A 20494-nucleotide genomic window follows, 5' to 3' on the forward strand; every position below is an offset into this window, starting at 1 on the left:
GGAGAGGCTCTGGGTTAGGGTTCTGTGGGTGCTCCTTGGTTTGGATCAACAGGTGAGGCATGTGCTGAGCTATGAGTGGATTTGGGGAGGGAAGGGGGGTGGAGATTTTTCAGAAATGTGCCCCAAAAACCCCAGAAGGAAGGAGAAGAATCCTTGTAAAGCAGAAATAAGGAGCAAACAGGTCTGGGAGCACTGGGTTGTTTTCCTCGGAGCTTTACTCCTTTTCCTGGCTCCCAAGCTCTTTTTCTCGGCTCACGCTTGCTCCTCTCTCCTCATCTCTTCACAGGTTTTTCCTTCATTTCCCTTTTTCTCCAGCTGCCCACAGTGCTGGGCATGGCTCTCTTATACCTGTGTTTTTCACAAGTGCATTTTATCCATTTCTGTTGGTTTTTTCCCTATTTTTGTGGGACTCCCAGTGGAATTTTTGTGGGATTCCCTGTAAAAAACCTGAAGAACTCATCACTTTTTCTAGGCAAACCCCCCTAAAAACAATCAGGTTTCATGTGTGGGTTGCTGAGCACCTCCTGGATCACCATCAAATCCACTCAGACACATTCCTGGATTGATTCAGGCTGGAATCCTGCACTTGGCTTCACCCAAACCTGGCTGGGGACTGGAACTTTCTGCCACAATCCAGTTAATAAAATTAAATACCCACGGTGGCTTTGGGAACAAGGGACAGCTGCAGGAAGGTGGTGGTGGTGGTGGCTTTGAAATAAATCAACCAGGGGACAGATCTCTGAGTGGCTGTGCCAGGGCTGGGGTTTGGGAATGATCTTTGTGAGGTGGGAATGCTGGAGCTGGTGGGGATTTTTGGGAGAGGACAGGTTTGTCCCCATGGGGGCTGGCAGAGTGCTGGTCTCTAATGGGATGTACTGGTGGGGATTTTTGGGAGAGGACAGGTTTGTCCCCATGGGGGCTGGCAGAGTGCTGGTCTCTAATGGGATGTACTGGTGGGGATTTTTGGGAGAGGACAGGTTTGTCCCCATGGGGGCTGGCAGAGTGCTGGTCTCTAATGGGATGTACTGGTGGGGATTTTTGGACAGGACAGGATTGTTTGTCCCCATGGGGGCTGGCAGAGTGCTGGTCTCTAATGGGATGTACTGGTGGGGCAGGAGGGAGCATCGGGGAGCGCTGCCCTCTCTGTGCATCAAACCCATCCCGTGAGGGAAATCCGTGGAGAAGGAGCCAGAGCTGGAGGAGGAGGAGGAGGAGGAGGGAGCCTTGCTCATGCCCACCCCTGTGTCTCTCTTGCAGGCTCTGCAGGTGGCTCGGCAGTTCCTGCTGCAGCAGGCCACGGGGCTCAGCTCCCCCAGCAGCAACGAGGGCAAGCAGCCAGCGGTGCAGGTGAGCCCCAAGTGTCCCCTGTCACCCCCTCCTGGGAAGGGCTGGGGACAGCACAAACCCCTGTCACCTCCCTGGCTGGAGCACTCCAGGAGTTAAATCCTCTGGAAACCTCCAGAAGTTTCTCGGGAGGTTTTTTTGGGTGTGGGAATGGTTGGGGAGGGGAGGTCACTGTGTGTCACCACTTTTTGGGACAGTGTTTTGGAGACAGGGTTTCCCAGGGTTGGAGCATCCCAGGATTGATGGTGGGTGCTGTGAGGGTGGCGCAGGGCTGGAAAAGGGAACAATCTTTTGGGCTGGAGCCAGGGCAGGTCCTCCAGGATGGGACAGAGGCCCAGCTGGGATAGGGATTTGTGACACTGGCAGGAAAATGGATTTTGGGTTGGCACATCCTGCTCCTGTAGGGATGGGGCACCTCCCTTTGCTCCCCTTCTCTGCCAGAGGAAAAGGGCAGAAAATGGGCAGGAGAGGGGTGAAATCTGGAGAGAGGGAGAGGCAGGGAGAAGCAAAGCCCAAGCGATGGGAAGTGACAATTTAAATAGCTGTGCGGAGGGGCTCTCCCTTCAGGCTAATTAAATTTATCGGAGAACAGCAGGTTACCTTATTAGAGCCACGTGGGTTTAATTAACAAAGGAAAGTAATTAGCACAAGCGCTCTCGGAGCTGGAGGTCCTGCCTGTGCCAGGCTGAGCCGGGTGGCAGCAGGAGCCAGGCTGGGATGGGCAATCCTGGGATCCTCTCCTGGCTTGGAGTGCCAGGGCATGGCTGAGCCATCCAGCAGCAAATCCCAGCACTGCCAGGGGTCAGGAGAGCCCAGAACCCCCGGGCTGGGAAACAGCAGCTGGGTGGGAGCAGTGGGAATTAGTCAGGGCTCCTACGGCACAAACAGGCGGCTTTTTCCAGCGGTGCCGGCAGGAAGGAAATGCAGTCACTGCATGGAAAATGTCTGCAGAGGACAAAGGCGGCGAGGGTGAAGTCAGATTCCGGTAACCGGCGCCTTGCTCCCCTCCGTGGGTGTGTGTCCCTGCACTCCTCCTCCTCCTGCTGCTGCTGCTCCTTATCCCTCCTTGCTCTCCCTGGTATTCCCGGCTGGATGCAGCCGAACATCCCGTGCTGCTCCCCAGCCTCCCCTCCCTGCCTGCCCATCTGGCCAGCGGCTTTTGCCGGAGCGAACTGGATCTCCTTCCTCTCTCTCTCTCTCCTTCCCTCCCTCGCTCCCCTCCTCCCTTTTTTCTCTCTCTCCGTGTTGCAAAAAGGACTTGTGAAAGTTGTAGACGTGAGTCAGAAATAGCTCATAACTCAGCAGCGCCCGGCAGTGCCTCCCCCCGCGGCCCCGCCGGCAGCTGGAGCGGGATCTGACCGAGGGGAGATAGGGGATTAAGCAGACTCCTTTGAAAGGAAGTTTATCTAAGGCACCGTGGTGTGGATGAGACTGGCCAGGACGGCTGCAAGAGGAGGAGGAGGAAGGCTGGCTCCCAGCACAGCTCTCCTCGGCTTGGAGGCAGCAGGAAGCGCAGCAGGGTGGGAATGTTTGGGAATTGGGTGTCCTTGGGGTGCAGCCCCCCCCCAAGTTTGGGAATGGATCTCCACATCCATGGGGAATTTTGTGTACCCCCAGCTCTGTGCCAGATGGTTCCTGGGGGAATGAGCAGGAGGGTCCCAGTGCTGGCAGGGAGAGCAGGAGACCCCCCCTGCTTGCCCACACTATGCACTCTCCTTGTCACCCCGCTGATGGAGATGGGACATTTTTGGGGCACCAAGCCAGCAGGATTAATGACATTCCCAACAGCCTGAGCTTAAAAACAACCAGGGAGCTGCTGGACTCAGCAGCATCTTGGGTTGGGGTTGGTTTTGGAGTAGTGACCCTCTTCCCACAGATGCCTGGAGGTGTGTGTGGACAGTCTCATGTTGCCACTCCAGTTACAGCTGCAGAAAAGGGAAAAAAAAAAAACCAAACCCCATCTTTGGGTGTTCTGAAACATTTAAAAATAAGTTTATTTCTTTACAACTTTAAAACTCTTGAAAACTTGGTGGGCACTGACAAAATGTTGCTTTTTTTGGGGGGGGGGAGCTTTTGGTGTTGCAGGGCGTTGTCATCCTGGGATGGTGGCAGCAGCAGATCCCCCTGGGATCCAGGAAATCCCAGGGGAGGAGGTGCTGGAAAAGCAGCACCCCAAGTTGTCAGTGCTGGCTTGGAGGCACCTGGGGATGACAGGGTGCCCTCTTTGGGGGCCCTCAGAGCTGCCTCTGCTGGCATCGAGTGGTGGGAAGGGAGAGGGGCTTGAGGGCACCCGGGGAAGGGAGGAGAGGAGTTTGGAGCAAACTGCGGGAAATTGCTTTTCTTTTGTCTGCTGCAGCAGGGAGGGCAGCAGAGCGGAAAAGTGTATTTTGTTGATTTGAAACTTGAGTGAAATGGGTAATGAAGACAGATCAATACCAGCCCTTCTGCGTTCCCTCTCCGGGAAAAAAAAAATCCAGCAGCAGCAGCAGCCTGTCTGTCCATCTGGGCTCGCACTGAGGTTTTTCCATTTGAACTTGGGGCATCCCTGTCTGTCCCTGCTCCATCCCAAAGCCCCAAGCTCTGCCAGCCCGGTGCCACTGCCACCATCCCACTCTGGGATTGGTGTTTTGGGTTCACAGAGGGGCAAAGTCACTGGAATCCCTGTGGAATCATTGGTGTGAGAGCTGTGCCAGCACCCTGTGCTCATGGAGGGGACGTAGGGACCCTGCCCTGGTGGTGCTGGGGGACAGGGGCTGGCTGAGGAGGGGGCTCAGTGCTGTCACCTCTGCTGCCACTGTCCCCAAGCAGCGACTGGAGCCCAGCCAGGTGTGACTGGGGCCTCCCCAGCAGGAAGGCTGCGCTAACGAGGGTGTGCTAATGAGGATGCTCTAACGAGGATACACATTGGGCTGAACATGCCGGGGATTGATTCCTCCTTTTCTTCACAGGAAGCTGAACATTAGGGCCTGGTGTCCTCCACGCTGGTGTCCCCCCACCTGCTCACCCTGCTGCCACCCCACCCAGGGCACTCACTTGGTGCTGGGGCTGTTCAGAGTGTTCCTAAAATTGCTCCTAAAACCACCCACAGCCTCAAAACCCAGCCTGGCACATAGGCCTGAGCTTCGTTTCTCTTCTGACCCTGGCCAGATTTCAGTGCATTGTCTCATCCCAGCCTGGTGAGGTCTAGAGGTGGCACAGCAGCGTTTGGGGGGCCCTGTGCCACCCCTCAGGGTTTGTAAGCCATGGCTGGGGTCACCTCGGTGTCAGTGGCATCACTGCCTGGCACTGGGAGCACTCCCACACTGTCTGAGCCAGATGGATCTTGGAGCTCACCCAGGGATGCTGAGTGCAGGGAGGCCAGGATGTGCCAGGAAGGTTGGGGTTGCTCTGGTCCTGTGAGAATTGGATGCTCTGGGGTGGGATTTGCTCATCCTCTGCCCTTAAAACAGCACGACTTGAAGCTGCTTTTGGTGGTTGTTCCCTCCCTTCTGTTCCCAGTCTCTTCAATTTGTTTCTGTTTGGTTTGGATTTGAAAAGAGTGGTTAAAATTAGAAAAAACAGCACAAAGATGTTTCCTGCTGTTTCTAACTGGGAGTTAAACCCCAAGACAGGATCAGAGCAGGGATGTGCATCCCTGAGCTCTGTGGAAAACCAGGAGCACCCTCTGGAGAGAGAGAGAGAGAGAGAGGGGTGCTCATCCCTGTGATCCCAGAGCAAGCAGGGATGGGGGGGACGAGCTCTGGGCTGCGTGGTTGGGATGTGGAGCAGGGGCTGCCCCTTCCCGTCGTGGCGGTGACGTGTGGCCCTTGGGGATGTGGTGGCTCCTGCAGTGACCTCCAGCCCGGGTGACAGCAGAGCAGGGATGTTTGGAGGCTGATGGAGGATGTCCCCAGGCCGTGCCAAGCCAGCTGTGCCCAGGGTCAGGAGGACAGTGTCCCTCTGATGACAACACCGTGGCACTGCAAGCCAAGGCTGCCGGGCTGCGGCTTCCCCCGCTCTGCCTTGTGCCTGGGAGTTCAACCCGCTTCCCGTAACAACAACCCAAAAAAATCCAGGAAAAATTTCTCAACAGCCTCGCTCCCCATCCTGCCTCGTTCCACACAGCCAAGTCCTGCTTCCCTCAGCTGGCGTTGGCTCAGGGAGGGAATATTCCCTGGAATACCTGCCTGCTTTTCCACCCACTGCCTCTGGCACGGGGATTCCAGCGGGGCCCGCCTGGAAAAGCAGCCCCTGGAGATGCTGCTGGCCGGCCCGAGCAGCGCCGGCTGTTTCTGGGAGCAGCCAGAGCTGTTAGTAAGCACTTTCTGCGGGGTGGCAGCTGGCCAAGGCGTGAGTCAAACCCTTCCTGACTCGGTGTCTGGCAGATGCCAGCTCGTGACGCGTCGGGCTGGTCCCCAGCCACTACTGCTGCTGCTCCGGGGCTGCTGCCGGGACCTGCTTCCCGGGGGATGTGCTGGCTGCAGGGACATTTCCTGGCTGCTCCTGTGCCTGGGGGTGGTGGCAGCTGAGTGACACTGAGCCCTCAGCTGGGTGACACTCACCCCTCACAGCCCCTGTGCTGCTCTGGTGTCCTGGGGTGGTGGCAGCTGGGTGACACTGAGCCCTCAGCTGGGTGACACTCAGCCCTCACAGCCCCTGTGCTGCTCTGCCTGGCACCCTTCAGCTCTCATGTATCCCAGATTTTGAGGCAGCTGCTGCCCAGATCCTGCTGTTATCCAGGGATGCCAGGCTGGCCTCATATCCTGCCACAGGGAATCTTGTCACTGAGGGCCATGGATGCAGGGTGTCCCAGGGCCATCCCTATGAGGCTTTTGGCTAGGTTGGGATGGACATTTCCACCCCCATTTCCATTCCTATCTCATTTTGCCAGAGCAGCAGCTTTCCCTGTCCCCAACAGAGGCAGCTGGCAGTGTCACCAGAGCTTGGGACAGAGAGCCCCCAGCACTGGGGTTTGCTGGCCCACACTGGGGTCAAGGCAGTGCTGGAACATTCCCAGCACCGGGGCGTGGGATGAATGGGAGCAAAACCGCCTGTAAGGGAATTTCCTCTCTTACTAAAAGTTGCTGCTTTCTCTGGAAACCTTAACTGGGAGAGGAACGTTTTCCACGCTGTGGGGAAATTCTTCACAGGAACCAAGGAAGCAGCAGAGCTCAGATGCCCCTCTCAAGTTCACCCCATCCCCACCTCACCCCCACACGGATCCGCCACCATTTCTCCGTGTCAGCTTCGCATCCGAGCGGGGGGGGGAAGAAAAAAAAAGCCATTTAATGCAGACAAAGGTTGTATGAAAATATAATTCTGCTTTTGTTAGCAGCCATCAAACTCTAAAAAGCGTCACTTTTGTTTTCTTGTAACATTGTGAAAACCTCGTGTCGGATCGAGAGCTGGGGCCCTCTCGACTAATCGCCTCTCCTTTGTGTTTTTAGATTATAGGGGCAATTAGTGTTGTCAAAACCTCTGGCAATTCTCTTTGCTCTTGACAGGGTGTCAGTCCGCTGGGCGAGAAATGGAAGGTGTTATAACTCTCCGGTAATTAGGATGCCTCCGATTTGAAAATGCCAGCAAACGTGTTCGAGGGGCCGCGGGAGGGGGTGGGGAGCCCGCCCAGGCTTGGGGGGGATGTGGAGGAGCAATTAATTAGGGGCTCTCATTCCGAGCACGTTGCTGGCTGATGAATTGGCAGAGGGAAATTAGCGGCGCTCCTGGGCGCGCACCTCGCTCTCCTCGCCAGCTTCCCCTCCTGCCCAGATGTTCACCCAGGGGTTGGCACAGCTGGCTGCGAGCACCTGGATGCCCAAACAGCAGCTCTGCACTGGGTGCTGGTGCTCGGTGCTCTCTGGTGGGTGCTGGAGCCTTGCAGGGTGCTGAGGCTTGTTCCTGAGCTCCAGCCCTCGCTCTCCTCGCCAGCTTCCCAGATGTTCACCCAGGGGTTGGCACAGCTGGTTGCGACCACCTGGGTGCCCAAACAGCAGCTCTGCACTGGGTGCTGGTGCTCAGGGCTCTCTGGTGGGTGCTGCAGCCTTGCAGGGTGTTGGGGCTCGTTCCTGAGCTCCAGCCCTCACTCTCCTCGCCAGCTTCCCTCCTGCCCAGATGTTCACCCAGGGCACAGCTGGCTGCGAGCACCTGGGTGCCCAAACAGCAGCTCTGCACTGGGTGCTGGTGCTTGGGGCTCTCTGGTGGGTGCTGGAGCTGATGAATTGGCAGAGGGAAATTAGCAGCATTCCTGGGCACCTCGCTCTCCTCGCCAGCTTCCCAGATGTTCACCCAGGGCACAGCTGGCTGCGAGCACCTGGGTGCCCCAACAGCAGCTCTGCACTGGGTGCCGGTGCTCGGGGCTCTCTGGTGGGTGCTGCAGCCTTGCAGGGTGTTGGGGCTCATTCCTGAGCTCCAGCCCTTGGGTGGGAAGTCAGAGGAGTTTAATCGATAGCTCAGCCACGGAGGTGGCTGGAGGGGGAAACGCTGGTGACAAACAGAGCTCGCCCCGTGCCCGACGCCTCCCTGCAGCAGAATGCCTGAGTAAATAGATAAGGCTTTGCAATCTCCCTTGAAGGTCAGCTGGACACCCATCACAGATGGGAGGGACTGCACGGGGCCAGCCTGTGGTGCCATCCCTGCCGGAGTGGCTGCGAGGGGTCCAGGCTGGGCAGTCTGGGCATCACTGGGAGGGCTGGCAGGAACCAGGCTCTCCATGGGACTTTGCTGGGTTTCTCTGCTCTTTTGAGTTCCTGAGATGCTGGGCTGAGGGGCTGAGGAGCTGTTTAGTTTGGATCAGGACCTGCTCCTTGGCGTGCAGCTGGGTCCTGGCTTGTGCTCTGCCCCATCCCACATGCCAAGGAGCTGCTGCCTCTTCCTGGGATCCCCTGGAAGAGCTCGTGGCTGCTGGTGGCTCCTGACCAGCAATTCTTATTTGCTTTCCCAGGAATATGAGGCATCCAGGAGGGTCATTAAATTGCAATGAAGCCCTAACCCTGCCCAGAGCCTTGGGAAGGGCTTTGGGCTGGTGGGATTGGTGGGAGGCCAGGACAAGGCAGCTCCTGATGGCTCCATCCGGGCATTGCTCCACCTGGGCAGGACCCAGCAGGGCTGGGATCCATCACTGACACCTTCCCAGGAGCTTTGCCCGGGGTGTGGACCCGTGTTTTGATAACCAAAGGCAGGGGCTGGCAGGTTCCCTCGGCCCTCCCTCCTCTTGGCACAGTAATTTCAGGAGTTACTGGTGTCAGCTGGAGGTAAAGCTTTGATGTGTCTGGAGAACCCCGTAACCTCTTCCTCAGTGCTCTGCTCTGCAGAGTTATTTGGGTGATCAGTATCTTCCCACTTCCCTGGCGTTTCCCTCCACCCTTCCCATGCTCCCAGCAGGGGAGGGAGCTGTGGTTTGGTGCCCAGTTCCCCCAGCTAAATTGCATTTAAAGAGCTCTCAGCTTGTTCAGAGCTCTCATGGTTCAGGAACTTCATCCTGGTGCCAGCAGCACTATGGGACATCCAGAGGTGACAAGAGGTGTGGGGGACATGGAGGATGCTCTGGGAGAGGCCCTGTTGGTGTTTGAGGAGGTCGGGGTTGGGAGTGGTGACGTGTCCTTGCTGTCACAGGTCCCCGTGTCCGTGGCCATGATGTCCCCACAGATGATCACGCCGCAGCAGATGCAGCAGATCCTGTCCCCACCCCAGCTCCAGGCCCTCCTGCAGCAGCAGCAGGCAATAATGCTGCAACAGGTAACACTGCACTGGGGCTGAATCCAGCCAGGCAATTCCCACCAGGCTCTGGGAATGCTGGGGTTTGTTGGAGGCACAGAAATGGGGGGTCCTTTCCTCCTTCTGCTTTCCACATATTTCCTTTGGGATTCCCAGCACATCCAGGGATGGAAAAGAGCTGCAGGTGCTGCCAGTGCTGCCACCCTGAGCCAGAGTCTCAAAACCTGCAAAATTCCCGCTCAAGGGCTGATTTGGGGCTGCCCAGCTCCTGGGAGAAGCCAGGGTCAGGGTGGATGCCCTTGGTTCAATGTGCCCCAAGCAGAGTCCCCGTGGCCACTGCTGGGCTTTGGGCAGGTGCCTGTGTCCAGCTCCAGAGCTGAGCTTTGTTTCTCATGGCCCTGCTCGACTTTTCCAGAGATTTCAGTCAGATGGGGAGGGAAGGAAAAAAAAAAAAAAAAACAGATTTCCACTATGAAACAAAATATGTCTGCTTGGGTAAACAGCTCCCGGCAGCGGGAAGGAGGGAGAGAGGGAGAAACCCCACAAGCATCCTCCACACCCTTCCTCCTGCCTCCAGTACCTGTTTACTCCAAACAGCCTGATAAGGATTCAAGGTTGGCCCCAGGGAAAGAACAAAGGGTAAACACTACCCTGGGTGGGTCCTTCCACAAGCCTCTTTGGAGCCGGATAAAGAAACACGTTTGACTGCAAATTAAACAACCCAGGCCGGAATAGCTCACATTCTCCACCGGCAGCAAACCAAACATCACACCTCTCACCCCTGACCCAATGTTCCTGCTCCCAGCCCGGCCACTCTGCAGCTCCCTGGCTCGGGCTGGCTCGGGGGTAAACACCCAGCCCCTCCAAACCTGTTCTCAGACACAAACAGCCACTGGCTGCTGGCAGCCCTGGGGCTGATAAAGGCTCCCCAGCATCCCCAGGGACATTCCTGAGCCCCTGTGAGGGGGCTGGGGGGGGTCTCACTGACCTCCCCCTGCCTTTCTCCCCCTCCCTGCACGCAGCAAATCCATCACCCACAGTTTGTTTAGGGGCCAGGGTGGGAGCTGGTGGCGACGCTGGCAGGTCCCAGTGCTGCCTGTTGGCACTGGGACCCTCTCTGGAGGCTCCCTGTGGATCCAGGGGGTTTATCCCTCTTTTAAAAACCTCTGCTTTGATTTGAGGGGCTGTTTTGACTGCAGGGCTGAACCCCCAGCTCTCACAGGCCAGGGGTTGTGGCTGCTCCTGGTCCTCCCCAGCTGGGACCCCACTGGTTCTCACAGCACTTGTCAGGGGTGTTTTGGGGTCCCACCATGCCAAAACTGGAGTTTCCCCACCCTGAAGTGCTCTGTGATGTACCAGAGCACCCCAGCCTGCTTTTCTGTCGAGGCTGGCATTAAAATAAACATCAGGGTGGGCATTGGGGGGTGTTTGGGGGGTCCAAGGGCCAGGTGCATCCAGAACCCTTGGCAATGCATGCCCCGGGTTCCTCTGGTTGGTGCTTTCCCTCCTGCCCTGCTCCAGGTGACACAGGGAGCCTGGCCTGGGGACAGTGCCAGGAGCTGGAGTGGCTGTGGCAGAGCCCTGGCACTGGGGTGGGTGAGGTGGGCACTGGGGTGGGTGAGGTGGGCACTGGGGTGGTTCCACTGCTGATCCCTTGCTCTCTCCCCTTCCCAGCTGCAGGAATACTACAAGAAGCAGCAGGAGCAGCTTCACCTGCAGCTGTTGACCCAGCAGCAAGCCGGAAAGCAGCAACCCAAAGAGGTGAGCTCACCTGGAGGGCACCAGGGGGGGAACCAGCACAAAACAGGGTGTGGGACAACCCCCAGGGAGCCCACGGCAATGGGACATGGGACATCCTGCTCTGAGGGTGCCAGGGTGACCAGTCCTGTCGCTGGGAGTTGTTGTTCTTCCTCATTTTCCTCCTCCTCTTCCTCCCTCTCTGTGATCTGGTGCATCCACAAGATGTGGGGGGTGTGGGGCAGCCCTGGAGGGGCACTGGACCCTCCCTGGTGACAGGGACAGGTGCCATCCTTCCATCACAGAGCGAGGGCTCCCCACATCCCCCCGTGGTGGGATCAGAAGGCTCAGCCCAGCCCTGCCAGGCTCAGCTTGGGCAGCCCAGTCCTGGCTGAGCTGGCACGGCAGTGCCCTGGTGAGTGGCAACCAGAGCTGGGCTTTTCCTGCCAGGAAGGAAAAGGGTGGCTCTCCAAAGCCCAGGGAATGTGGCAAACAGCAGTGATCCTAGGAAAGGGCTCTTCCAACAGGAGACTCTGAGGTGGGCAGGGCTCTCAGCCCCAGGATCATGCTGGCAGTGCCTGCTGGAGACTCATTTTGTGCCCCTGCGGTTGCAGCAATCTTGCAGAACCCCTTTACACAGGAGTTTTTGCCCCCAAGGGCACAGTGATGCCCCCCAAGGGGCTGTGGCTGTGTTTTGGGGACGTGCTGGTCGCGCAGAGGCTGGGGACAGAGCCCAGCCAGCAGACAGCACTGCTCCCTTCCTTTCCCTTGGGTATTTTTGCCCCTCTCTCTTGCCAAAAAATGCTTCACAGGGGTTTTTTTTGCTGTGCAGTTTTGCAGAATTCATGTCTGGCATTGCTGCCCCTCCCCTGAGTGTCCTTCCATGGGCTCCAAGTGACAAGGGACCTGTTCCTGAGCCACTCCCTCCACGTCCCTGCAATACTGGGGTACTGGGGCTGTTTGTGGCCATCACTCCTCCCAAAGTCCAGCAGTTTTTTGGCAGGGAGGGAAGATTTTAAGCCCAGTCTGTGTGTTGGGGTGCCACAACTGGCAAAGCCACACTGGCATCAGGGGACCAGGGTGGCTGCAGGGGCTCAGGGTCACCTGCTGCAGCCTCAGGCAGGCTCTCACTGTGGGGTGTGGGTGAATTTACAGGGTCAGGGTTATCAGAACCATCTCCAGGAGCTGCTGGCGCTTGGGGAAATGGGGGAGGTGTAAATGTGAGCTTCCTCAAGGACTTTCCTGCTGGCCCTGGTGATGTTCTCTTGCAGTACTGAGCAGGGATATAATTAAGCTCTAACAAAGCGCTTGCTTAGCGGGCTCCGCTTTAAAAAGCTCGTGTTAACTTTTAATTAAATGCTACAGAGGAGATGGGAAATTTATCCAACAAGAAAGGGTGTAGCAAGGGGGGGGAAGGGGTGTTGGATGCTGCTGGAGGGGTGTGTGTCCAGCTTTCCTGCTGGGAAAAGCACTGAGGGGGTCTCAGCAAGGGGATGTCAGTGTTTCCCTTCTTCAAAATCCTTGGATAAGCTTTGGTTTCACCCCAAAAATTTGGGTGGGTGGTGTTCCTAAAGTCTGTGTTGATGTTTGCCTGCTGGGAATGGTGATGCTGTGGCTTCCCTGACACTCAGAGAAGAGCTGGAGTGTCTGGGATGCCTCCACAGAGCCGCCCTTGGATCTTTCCTGGAAACCCACGGCCAGATTTAATTCCGGTCCTGCTGCAGGGTTTGTAAACCCAGCACCTTCTACTTCCCCTCTGCCTTATTCCAAGGGCTCCTCTCCATGAGTCAGCAGCTTGGAGTGGGATCTGCAGGTGGGAAGGACACCAGGAAGGAGCCAGGAGCAGGGCCAGCATCTCTGGGAGGAGCAGCTCTGATCTCCCTGGGATGGGGAATGCCTCAGAGAAGGGAAGGACAGACAAGAGGATGGAAATGTGTGTGAAGAGCCTGTCAGCAGCATCCTGTCCCTAAGGATGCTCTGTGTCCATGGGTGCTGTGCCACTCTGGGGCCATGAGGAAGGGCCAGAGCAAGGCAGCTGATCCATGAATCCATGCATCCCACCGGGATGGGGCTGAGCTGTGGCACATCCCAGCCATTCCTGGAGCATTTTGCTGTGCTGGGGTGTGAGAGCCACCCCCCAGCCTCCAGCAGCATCCTGGGTGTGGGGGAAACAAGGAGCTGTGCTCATGTCTCCCATCCTGCTCCTCCCAGGATGCTTGGAGGAGCCACGGGGTGCAGAGCCCCCCACATCTCCTGGGAAGGTCCCAGTGTGTGCCCAGAGCTGCTGAGGGCAGGGGTTGTCCTGTGCTGAGACAGGCAGGGTGGGGAGGGGGAGCTGCTGGCTCCTAACCCTGGTGTCAGCTTAATGAAGTGCTGCTGTCAGTCCCGCGTGTCACGGCGCAAACTCCTCCTGATGTGCTCATAAATCAAAGTGACGGCGCCTCCTGCCCCGGTGGCTGCACCCACTCAGCTGCATCTAATGCACGGGGATGCTGCAGACCCCCAGCCCCACGCTGGGAATGGGCTGGGAATGGGCTGGAAATGAGCTGGGAATGGGCTTGGGGAGCCAAACCTTGGTGATGCTGCAGACCCCCAGCCCTATGCTGGGAATGAGCTGGGAATGAGCTGGGAATGAGCTGGGAATGAGCTGGGGAACCAAACCTTGGTGATGCTGCAGACCCCCAGCCCCACGCTGGGAATGGGCTGGAAATGAGCTGGGAGAGCCAGGCCTCAGGGATGCTGCAATCCCCCAGTCCCAGGAATGGGCTGGGAATGAGATGGGGATGAGCTGGGGGAGCCAAGCCTCAGGGATGCTGCAAACCCCCAGCCCCAAGCCAAGAATGTGTTGGGAATGGGCTGGCAATGGGCTGGGAATGAGCTGGGGGAGCCAGGCCTCTGGGATGCAGCCCCAAGCTGGAAATGTGCTGGCAATGGGCTGGGAATGGGCTGGGAATGAGCTGGGGGGGGCCAAGCCCAGGATTCGGCCCCAGCTCCTCTGGGAGTGGCTTTTCCAAGGGGAAATGGGAGTCATGAGGATCAGCGGGCTGTGAGGTTTTTGGGAAAGCTGGAGCTGTCATCCAGGCTCTCCCCAGCCTGGTTTCTCCAGGGAAAGCTTGGCTTGAAGCCTGTGGGCTGGTGGATGGCTCTGCATCCCTTCACCCACCACTCAGGGCTTTAGAGGTCTGTGGTGCCACAGGTGTTCCCTAGGGGTGGCAGATTGGCTTCCCCTTGGGTCAAGCCTTGGTTTGGTTTGGATTTGTGTTCCTGGGGCTGCTCCTCCTGTTCCTGGTCTGTGGAAGCTGGAGGGACATGGATTTGAGGCACGTGAAGGTTCAACCTTCACATCACCAGGTTCAACAGCGTCAGGGGGTCTGAATCCAGCCAGGCCAGGTCAGGAGAGCCTGGCTGGGCTGTGGGATGCAGGCAACGTGCCCAGGGATCCTCCTGACCTCACCCACTCCCAGCAGCTCAGCCTGGAAGTGACGTGGATGAGGCTGTGCTGGAGCAGAGCTTGGGCCTGCCCCAGGGCCCTGGGGGAGGGCGGTGGTGGAGCCGGGAAGGGGAGGAGAATCCCATCCCATCCCATCCCATCCCATCCCATCCCATCCCATCCCATCCCATCCCATCCCATCCCATCCCATCCCATCCCATCCCATCCCATCCCATCCCATCCCTTCCCATCTCATCCCATCTCATCCCATCCCATCCCAGCTGCTGTTTCAGCAAGGCAAGGACAGTGTGTCCATCCCACACAGTGGCAGAGCTTCCCCTCGCCAGGAGGGGACACCCTGGGGGACAGAGAAGCTGTTAAAGCTCTCAGGCTGCAGCCTGGTCCTGCCCTTTTCCCTCCATCCTGCTGATCCCATGGCCTGGAGCCCAAGTGGCTCAGGAGTCGGGGATTTCTCTTCACTGAGCAGGAATTGCTTTGATTTGTGCCTTGATCTTTAAGCCTCAGAGGTGCAGGGCTGAGACAGAGCCAGGGAGGATCCAGGTCTGACTCTGGGGAGGCAATTCCACTGTGGCCAAGAGGTGGAGAGGACAGGGAGAGCCCACACATCTCCCTGAGGCTGAGAAACTGGAATTAAACACAGTCTGTACCCTAGACAGGACTCGTGGTGGTGCCTGATGTTGCAGAGAGGGGTTTGGAGCCCATCCTCACTCTCTGATTCACAAAGCCAAGGCTGAGCATCAACAACATCCACAGGGATCCACCTGAATCCAGTGAGACCCTGGGTGTGACCCCAGACTCCGTCAGGGACGGGGATGGCCCCAGACTCAGTCAGGGACGGGGATGGCCCCAGACTCAGTCAGGGACGGGGATGGCCCCAGACTCAGTCAGGGACGGGGATTGCCACAGAGAGTCTGGCTGCTGCTCCCTGTTGATGCAGCCTCAGGGATCACCAGTTCCCTGGAATTCCCAGTGCCTGAGGGGCCTGACTCCCCTGATGCTCACAAAACAAGGCCATCCTGCCTGCAGAGCTCTCGTGCTGCTCAGTCAGAGCACGAACATGGAAATTCTCCTTTGGGGGGCTGCAGAGTGCAGCGAGGGGGGGATGTGCCCCAGCCTGGCTCCCCGCCGGCACCGTCTGCCCAAGCAGGGGGGCTTGGGGGGGTTCACGGGGTCACGGAGCCGCCTGCCCCACTAATGAGGCCGGGCAGCCCCGGGGCAGCTCCCCTCTCCCGGCCAGCTCGGATTAGCAGCTGCCTGTCCCCAGCCCTAATTGAATTCTCTCCCCTTCACTTAATTCTCATGGATTTCTCGGCGCCTCCCCAGGGCCCCATCCTGCCTAACTAGTTTAGGGCCAGCGATGCTGGTCAGAGCCTGGCCAGCTCCAGGGGGTGAGGGAGAGTCACTTTCTTGGGGGGTGGCTGTGGCTGGGGTGGGGACACCAGCCCTGGCACGGGGCACCCCCTTCCCTGCACCAGTTCCACCCCTTCACCAAGAAAGGGCTCCTAACAGTCATTTTTGACAAACAGGGATAAATTTCTGCCTTACAGGAGGGTTCTGTGCCTGTTGCCTGCTGGGACCCCCCCTTTTTTTTACACCAACCCCACAGCTGAGCCTCCCCCGTGGGACCCCCCCAAGCCGAGCTTTGCGTGTTCCTCCGAGCAAACCCCCAGCTCCTCTCTCTCCCTTTTCTTTCCAGCGCTTTATTTTTCCCTTCCCCTTTTCCCTTTCCTTCCCCTCCTCTTCCGATAGATCAAAGCCTCTGAGCCGAGCAGGCCCCGCAGCAGGATGGAGGCACCGCCGGGCGCGGCGTCCCCAGCGCCGCCACCCCTCGCTGCCAGCGCCCCTCGCCGCCACCTCCAACCCCCTCCTGCCCTGCCAGGCCGGGAATAAAGCTCGGATTTGTCCCTCCTTTTGTCTCAGCAGCCGTTGGGGAACAAGCAGCTGGCCTTCCAGCAGCAGCTCCTGCAGATGCAGCAGCTCCAGCAGCAGCACCTGTTAAACCTGCAGCGCCAGGGCCTGGTGAGCCTCCCGCCGGGGCAGGGCACGGTGCCCCTGCAGACCCTGCCCCAAGGTAAGCACCACGGCCTGGGGAGGGGGGGTCCTGGGCTGGAGCTTGCCCAGATCTGGGTGAGGGGGGCTGGGGAGGGGCTGTGGTGTTGGGTTTTGTGATGCCCCCAAAGTTTGGGGGGTGATGGTGTCAGCAGTTGGAGATGTGCAGGGTTGGGGTCTGGGTTCCAGAGGGGTGCAGGGTTGGGGCACCTCTTCCTCTAGCAGAGGAGTGCCAGGATTTGGGACAACTCTTCTGTAGCAGAGGAGTGTCAGCATTTGGGGTACCCTGGCAAGGGGGTGCCAGGATTTGGGATACCTCTTGCTCTGGCAGAGGAGGGTCAGGATTTGGGGCACCTCTTCCTCTGGCAGGAGGGTGCCAGGATTTGGGAAATCAGGCTCTCCTCCCTTCTGGGAACAGCTCTGTGAGTGCTGCAGGTGCCTTGCTCTGTGTTTCCGCAGCCTCTCCTTGCTGTGCCCAGCTCCAGGTGATGCTCTCCCAGTGCTGGGTGAGATCTGGGGAGTCAGGGAGCAGGGAGGAAGCCCTGGCTGCTGCCTCGTGTCCCTGCTGACATTGCTCACTCTCTCCTGTGCCTCAGCTGTTTGCCCCTCAGACCTCCAGCAGCTCTGGAAGGAGGTCACGGCCACCCAGCCCGTGGATGACAGCATTAAGCAGGAAGGTCTTGACCTCACCACCAACACCTCCAACTCTACCTCGTTTTCGGCCGCCAAGGTCTCGCCTCCCATTTCCCACCACCCTCTGCCCAATGGACAGAGCACCATGCACACGCCCAGAAGGGACAGGTAGAGCCGGGTCGGGCCCTGGCACTTTGTGTTTTTCTTCCTGGAGAGGTGGAAGGGGCTGGGATCCATCACCCACAGGGCTGGGAGGGATGGGGGTTTCTGCCCACCCCATAAAAGAAGCCTGGCACTGTTTTGCTGCACCCACAGAGGACAGGGGGCTGTCACTGTGGGGGTCCCGTGGGTGCCCCAGGGTTGTCCCCTTGCCTGGGAATGCTGGAGCATCCCAGCTGCCCCATCTGAAGGCCCCTTTCCCTCTTGTGCAGCTCTTCCCACGAAGAGACCCCCGGCTCCCACCCGCTCTACGGCCACGGAGAGTGCAAGTGGCCTGGCTGCGAAACCCTCTGTGAGGACTTGGGGCAGTTTGTCAAGTAAGTGCCACCTCTTTGGGGCAGGTTTTTCTGTCCCAGCTGGGACAGAATGCACCTGGTGGAGGGGAAGATCTTGAGAGTTGGTCCAGGCATCCCAAAGTGTGTACCCTGAGCTAGGTGACCTCATGGAGGAGAAAACAGGAGACCAGGCATCCTAAAATGTGTACCCTGAGCTAGGTGACCACATGGAGGAGAAAACAGGAGACCAGGCATCCTAAAATGTGTATCCTGAGCTAGGTGACCTCATGGAGGAGAAAACAGGAGACCAGGCATCCCAAAGTGTGTACCCTGAGCTAGGTGACCTCATGGAGGAGGAGAAAACAGGAGACCAGGCATCTCAAAGAGGATGATTCTGTCCCTGCATTCCATCAAGGACAGAATGCACCTGATGGAGGGGAAGATCTTGGGAGTTGGTCCAGGCATCCCAAAGTGTGTACCTTCAGCTAGGTGACCTCATGGAGGAGGAGAAAACAGGATCCATGCATCCCAAAGTGTGTACCCTGAGCTAGGTGACCTCATGGAGGAGAAAACAGGAGACCAGGCATCCCATAGTGTGTACCCTGAGCTAGGTGACCACATGGAGGAGGAGAAAACCCAGCAGGAGTTGCTGCTGGTGTTGTCCCATCCTCGGAAACGTCCAAGGCCGGGCTGGCTTGGAGTGGAAGGTGACCCTGCCCGTGGCAAAGGTGGAATGGGATGAGCTTTATGAGCACTTCCAAGCCAAGCCATGGGATGAGTGAATGATCTGGAGGAGGCCAGAGCCCGGGCAGCAGGCGAGGGGGGCTGGCAGCCCTGCTGGGGACACGGGGGGGGGAGGCAGCAGATGGCAGATGGCACCGCTGACACCGCTTGTGGGCTCCGGCGCTGACTGATTAACTCTGCTGTCTGAGAGCCCTCTGCTAGCGTCAGGGTCAAACAAATTGTTTTCACGCATCGTCAGAGGTTTACTTAATTAGTTCATTTGCAATTAGATCTCTTTGTAGCCAGGATTTTTAGCAAAGACATCAGAAGGAGCTGACGGGGCTCCTTCCCCCGCCTCCCCGGCTGTCTGCTCGCCGAGCACCGCGCTCTGCAGCGGGCAGGTTTTGGTTTTGGGGTGTTCCAAACTCATCCTCTGTCCTCTGCCACCCTCTGAGGGTTGGCTCTGGGTGGGAACATCCCTTGGACTGTGCCAAACCACTAGAGGCCTTGCCCGGGAGGATGAGGAGGTGTGAAGGCAGCCCGGGGATGAGTGAAGGATGATTCAGCCTCCTGTGTCCTCCTTCCTCTGCCTCTGAGTCATGGGGTGAACCCAGATAAGGCATCTCCTCCTGCCTGGCAGGGCATGTCCGAGTGGCACGGGGCAGATGAGCAAGCTCCAGGTTGGGAACTGCAGCTGGAGCTGGCAGGGAATGCCCAGAGCTGGGTGATGGGGCTGGCAGAGCTGTGCTGTGCCAGGCAGGGTCCCCTCCTTGCCAACCTGGGCACGAGGGCAGCCCCTCAGCAGCACTGGGGAAGGGTTTCTGTCCCCTCCTTGCCACCCTGGGCACGAGGGCAGCCCCTCAGCAGCACTGGGGAAGGGTTTCTGTCCCCTCCTTGCCAACCTGGGCATGAGGGCAGCCCCTCAGCAGCACTGGGGAAGGGTTTCTGTCCCCTCCTTGCCAACCTGGGCACATGTTGGGGTGTGGGACAGACAGACAGAAAATTTGCAGCTCCCAAAGGCCAAGCTCAGCTGGAGCTGGAGCCTGCCTTGAGTCTGGGCAGCAGCTTGGAGCCTCCCCTGGGCATCCCCTGGGCATCTCCTGGGCATCCCCTCCATGGGCAGCTGGGGTGGTCTGTGCTGGGCTGGCAGGGGCCGCGTGGCCTCGGAGCTGTGCTGGGTTGGGGTGGGGGTCAGTGGGAAATGGCTCCATTCCCACCTGGCTTTGTTCCCCCGGAGAAGCAGCCGTGCCCTGGCTGTGCCAGGCAGGGAGAGGAGCAGGGCTGGGGCTCTGGGGGCTTTGCTCACAGATGGGTTTGGCAGCAGGGCCTGGCTCCCTGACGTGTCTGTGCACGCTGGGGCTGGGAGGCTCTCACAGGCAGCAGGGTGAGACTCCTGCCCTGCTCCAGAGCCAGCCTGGGGAGGCTGAGGCGCCTTCTCTGGGGTGTCTCAGCCTTAGTCCTGGGGAGCACCTGGCACACAGCCCCTGGGACCCCCCAGCATCACCTTTTGGGCTGTTCCCAGGGTGGCATTTCCCCAGAATCCCTCTCCAAACCATGCTGCTCCTCCAGTGAGGCCGCCCCAGGTTCGTGCCCACCCCAGCAAGGACATGGCCTGGCCTTGTGACATCCTCAGGGCTGGCTGTGTCCCCAGGCTGGTGCTTTGCTGGATGTCCCTGGCTCTGTCACCAGGAGCCCTTCCCCTCCCTGAGGAGGAGGGAGGGCAGCAGGGACCAAAGGTCCTGGTGCTTCCTAAAGCAAGCACCTCATAAACATGAGGCAGGAAGGGGAACAGCCTGGAAATGGAGGGGAACAGCCTGGAAATGGCACCTTCTGCCCTCAGGGCTTTCCTCAGAGCGTGGAAGGCGCTGCCTTTGTCCTGGGAACCTGCTCCTCAGGTCCTGCTGGCACCTCCTGCCTGCTCCAGGAACCTCCACGGGGCTTTCCCTGTGCCAGAGGCTGCTCCTGAACGCCCTGGGGCTGCCTGGGGTAGGGCTGAGTGTCCTCCAGCCCGGCTTTGGGGTGGTGCCACAGCCTGGTTTGCTCAGTCGCCTCCGTGCCTCAGTTTCCCTCGTGCCCAACCCGCTTTGGGCAGCGGTACTGGAGCATCCCTGAGCAATTTGCAGGTCAGGGCTGATCCCAGGTGTGGCCCCAGCAGAGGGGCTGAGTGTTGGGCATGCCCAGGCCTAACCAAACCTCCGTGTTCTCCTCACAGACACCTCAACACAGAACATGCACTTGATGACCGGAGCACAGCCCAGTGTCGAGTCCAGATGCAGGTGGTACAGCAGCTGGAGATACAGGTGGGTGTCCCACCCCAGCCCCGTGGAAACAGGGACAAAAAGCCACCTCTTTGTCACCCTGTGCTCCCCTC

At 58.7% G+C, this 20494-nt stretch overlaps 1 protein-coding gene across 1 annotated transcript in view; it reads left to right on the forward strand.

The window, feature by feature from the left end:
* FOXP4 (forkhead box P4) overlaps nt 1-20494 on the forward strand; it is a 38722-nt gene that overhangs the window by 7285 nt on the left and 10943 nt on the right. The window contains exons 2-8 of the mRNA XM_066565238.1: nt 1258-1347; nt 8935-9057; nt 10711-10797; nt 16148-16295; nt 16870-17074; nt 17338-17442; nt 20336-20423. Of these exons, the coding sequence (XP_066421335.1) occupies nt 1258-1347; nt 8935-9057; nt 10711-10797; nt 16148-16295; nt 16870-17074; nt 17338-17442; nt 20336-20423 (846 nt within the window). The remainder of the gene's footprint in view (nt 1-1257; nt 1348-8934; nt 9058-10710; nt 10798-16147; nt 16296-16869; nt 17075-17337; nt 17443-20335; nt 20424-20494) is intronic.

The sequence above is a fragment of the Molothrus aeneus genome, chromosome 24, assembly GCF_037042795.1.
Source record: "Molothrus aeneus isolate 106 chromosome 24, BPBGC_Maene_1.0, whole genome shotgun sequence".
Lineage (NCBI taxonomy): Eukaryota > Metazoa > Chordata > Aves > Passeriformes > Icteridae > Molothrus > Molothrus aeneus.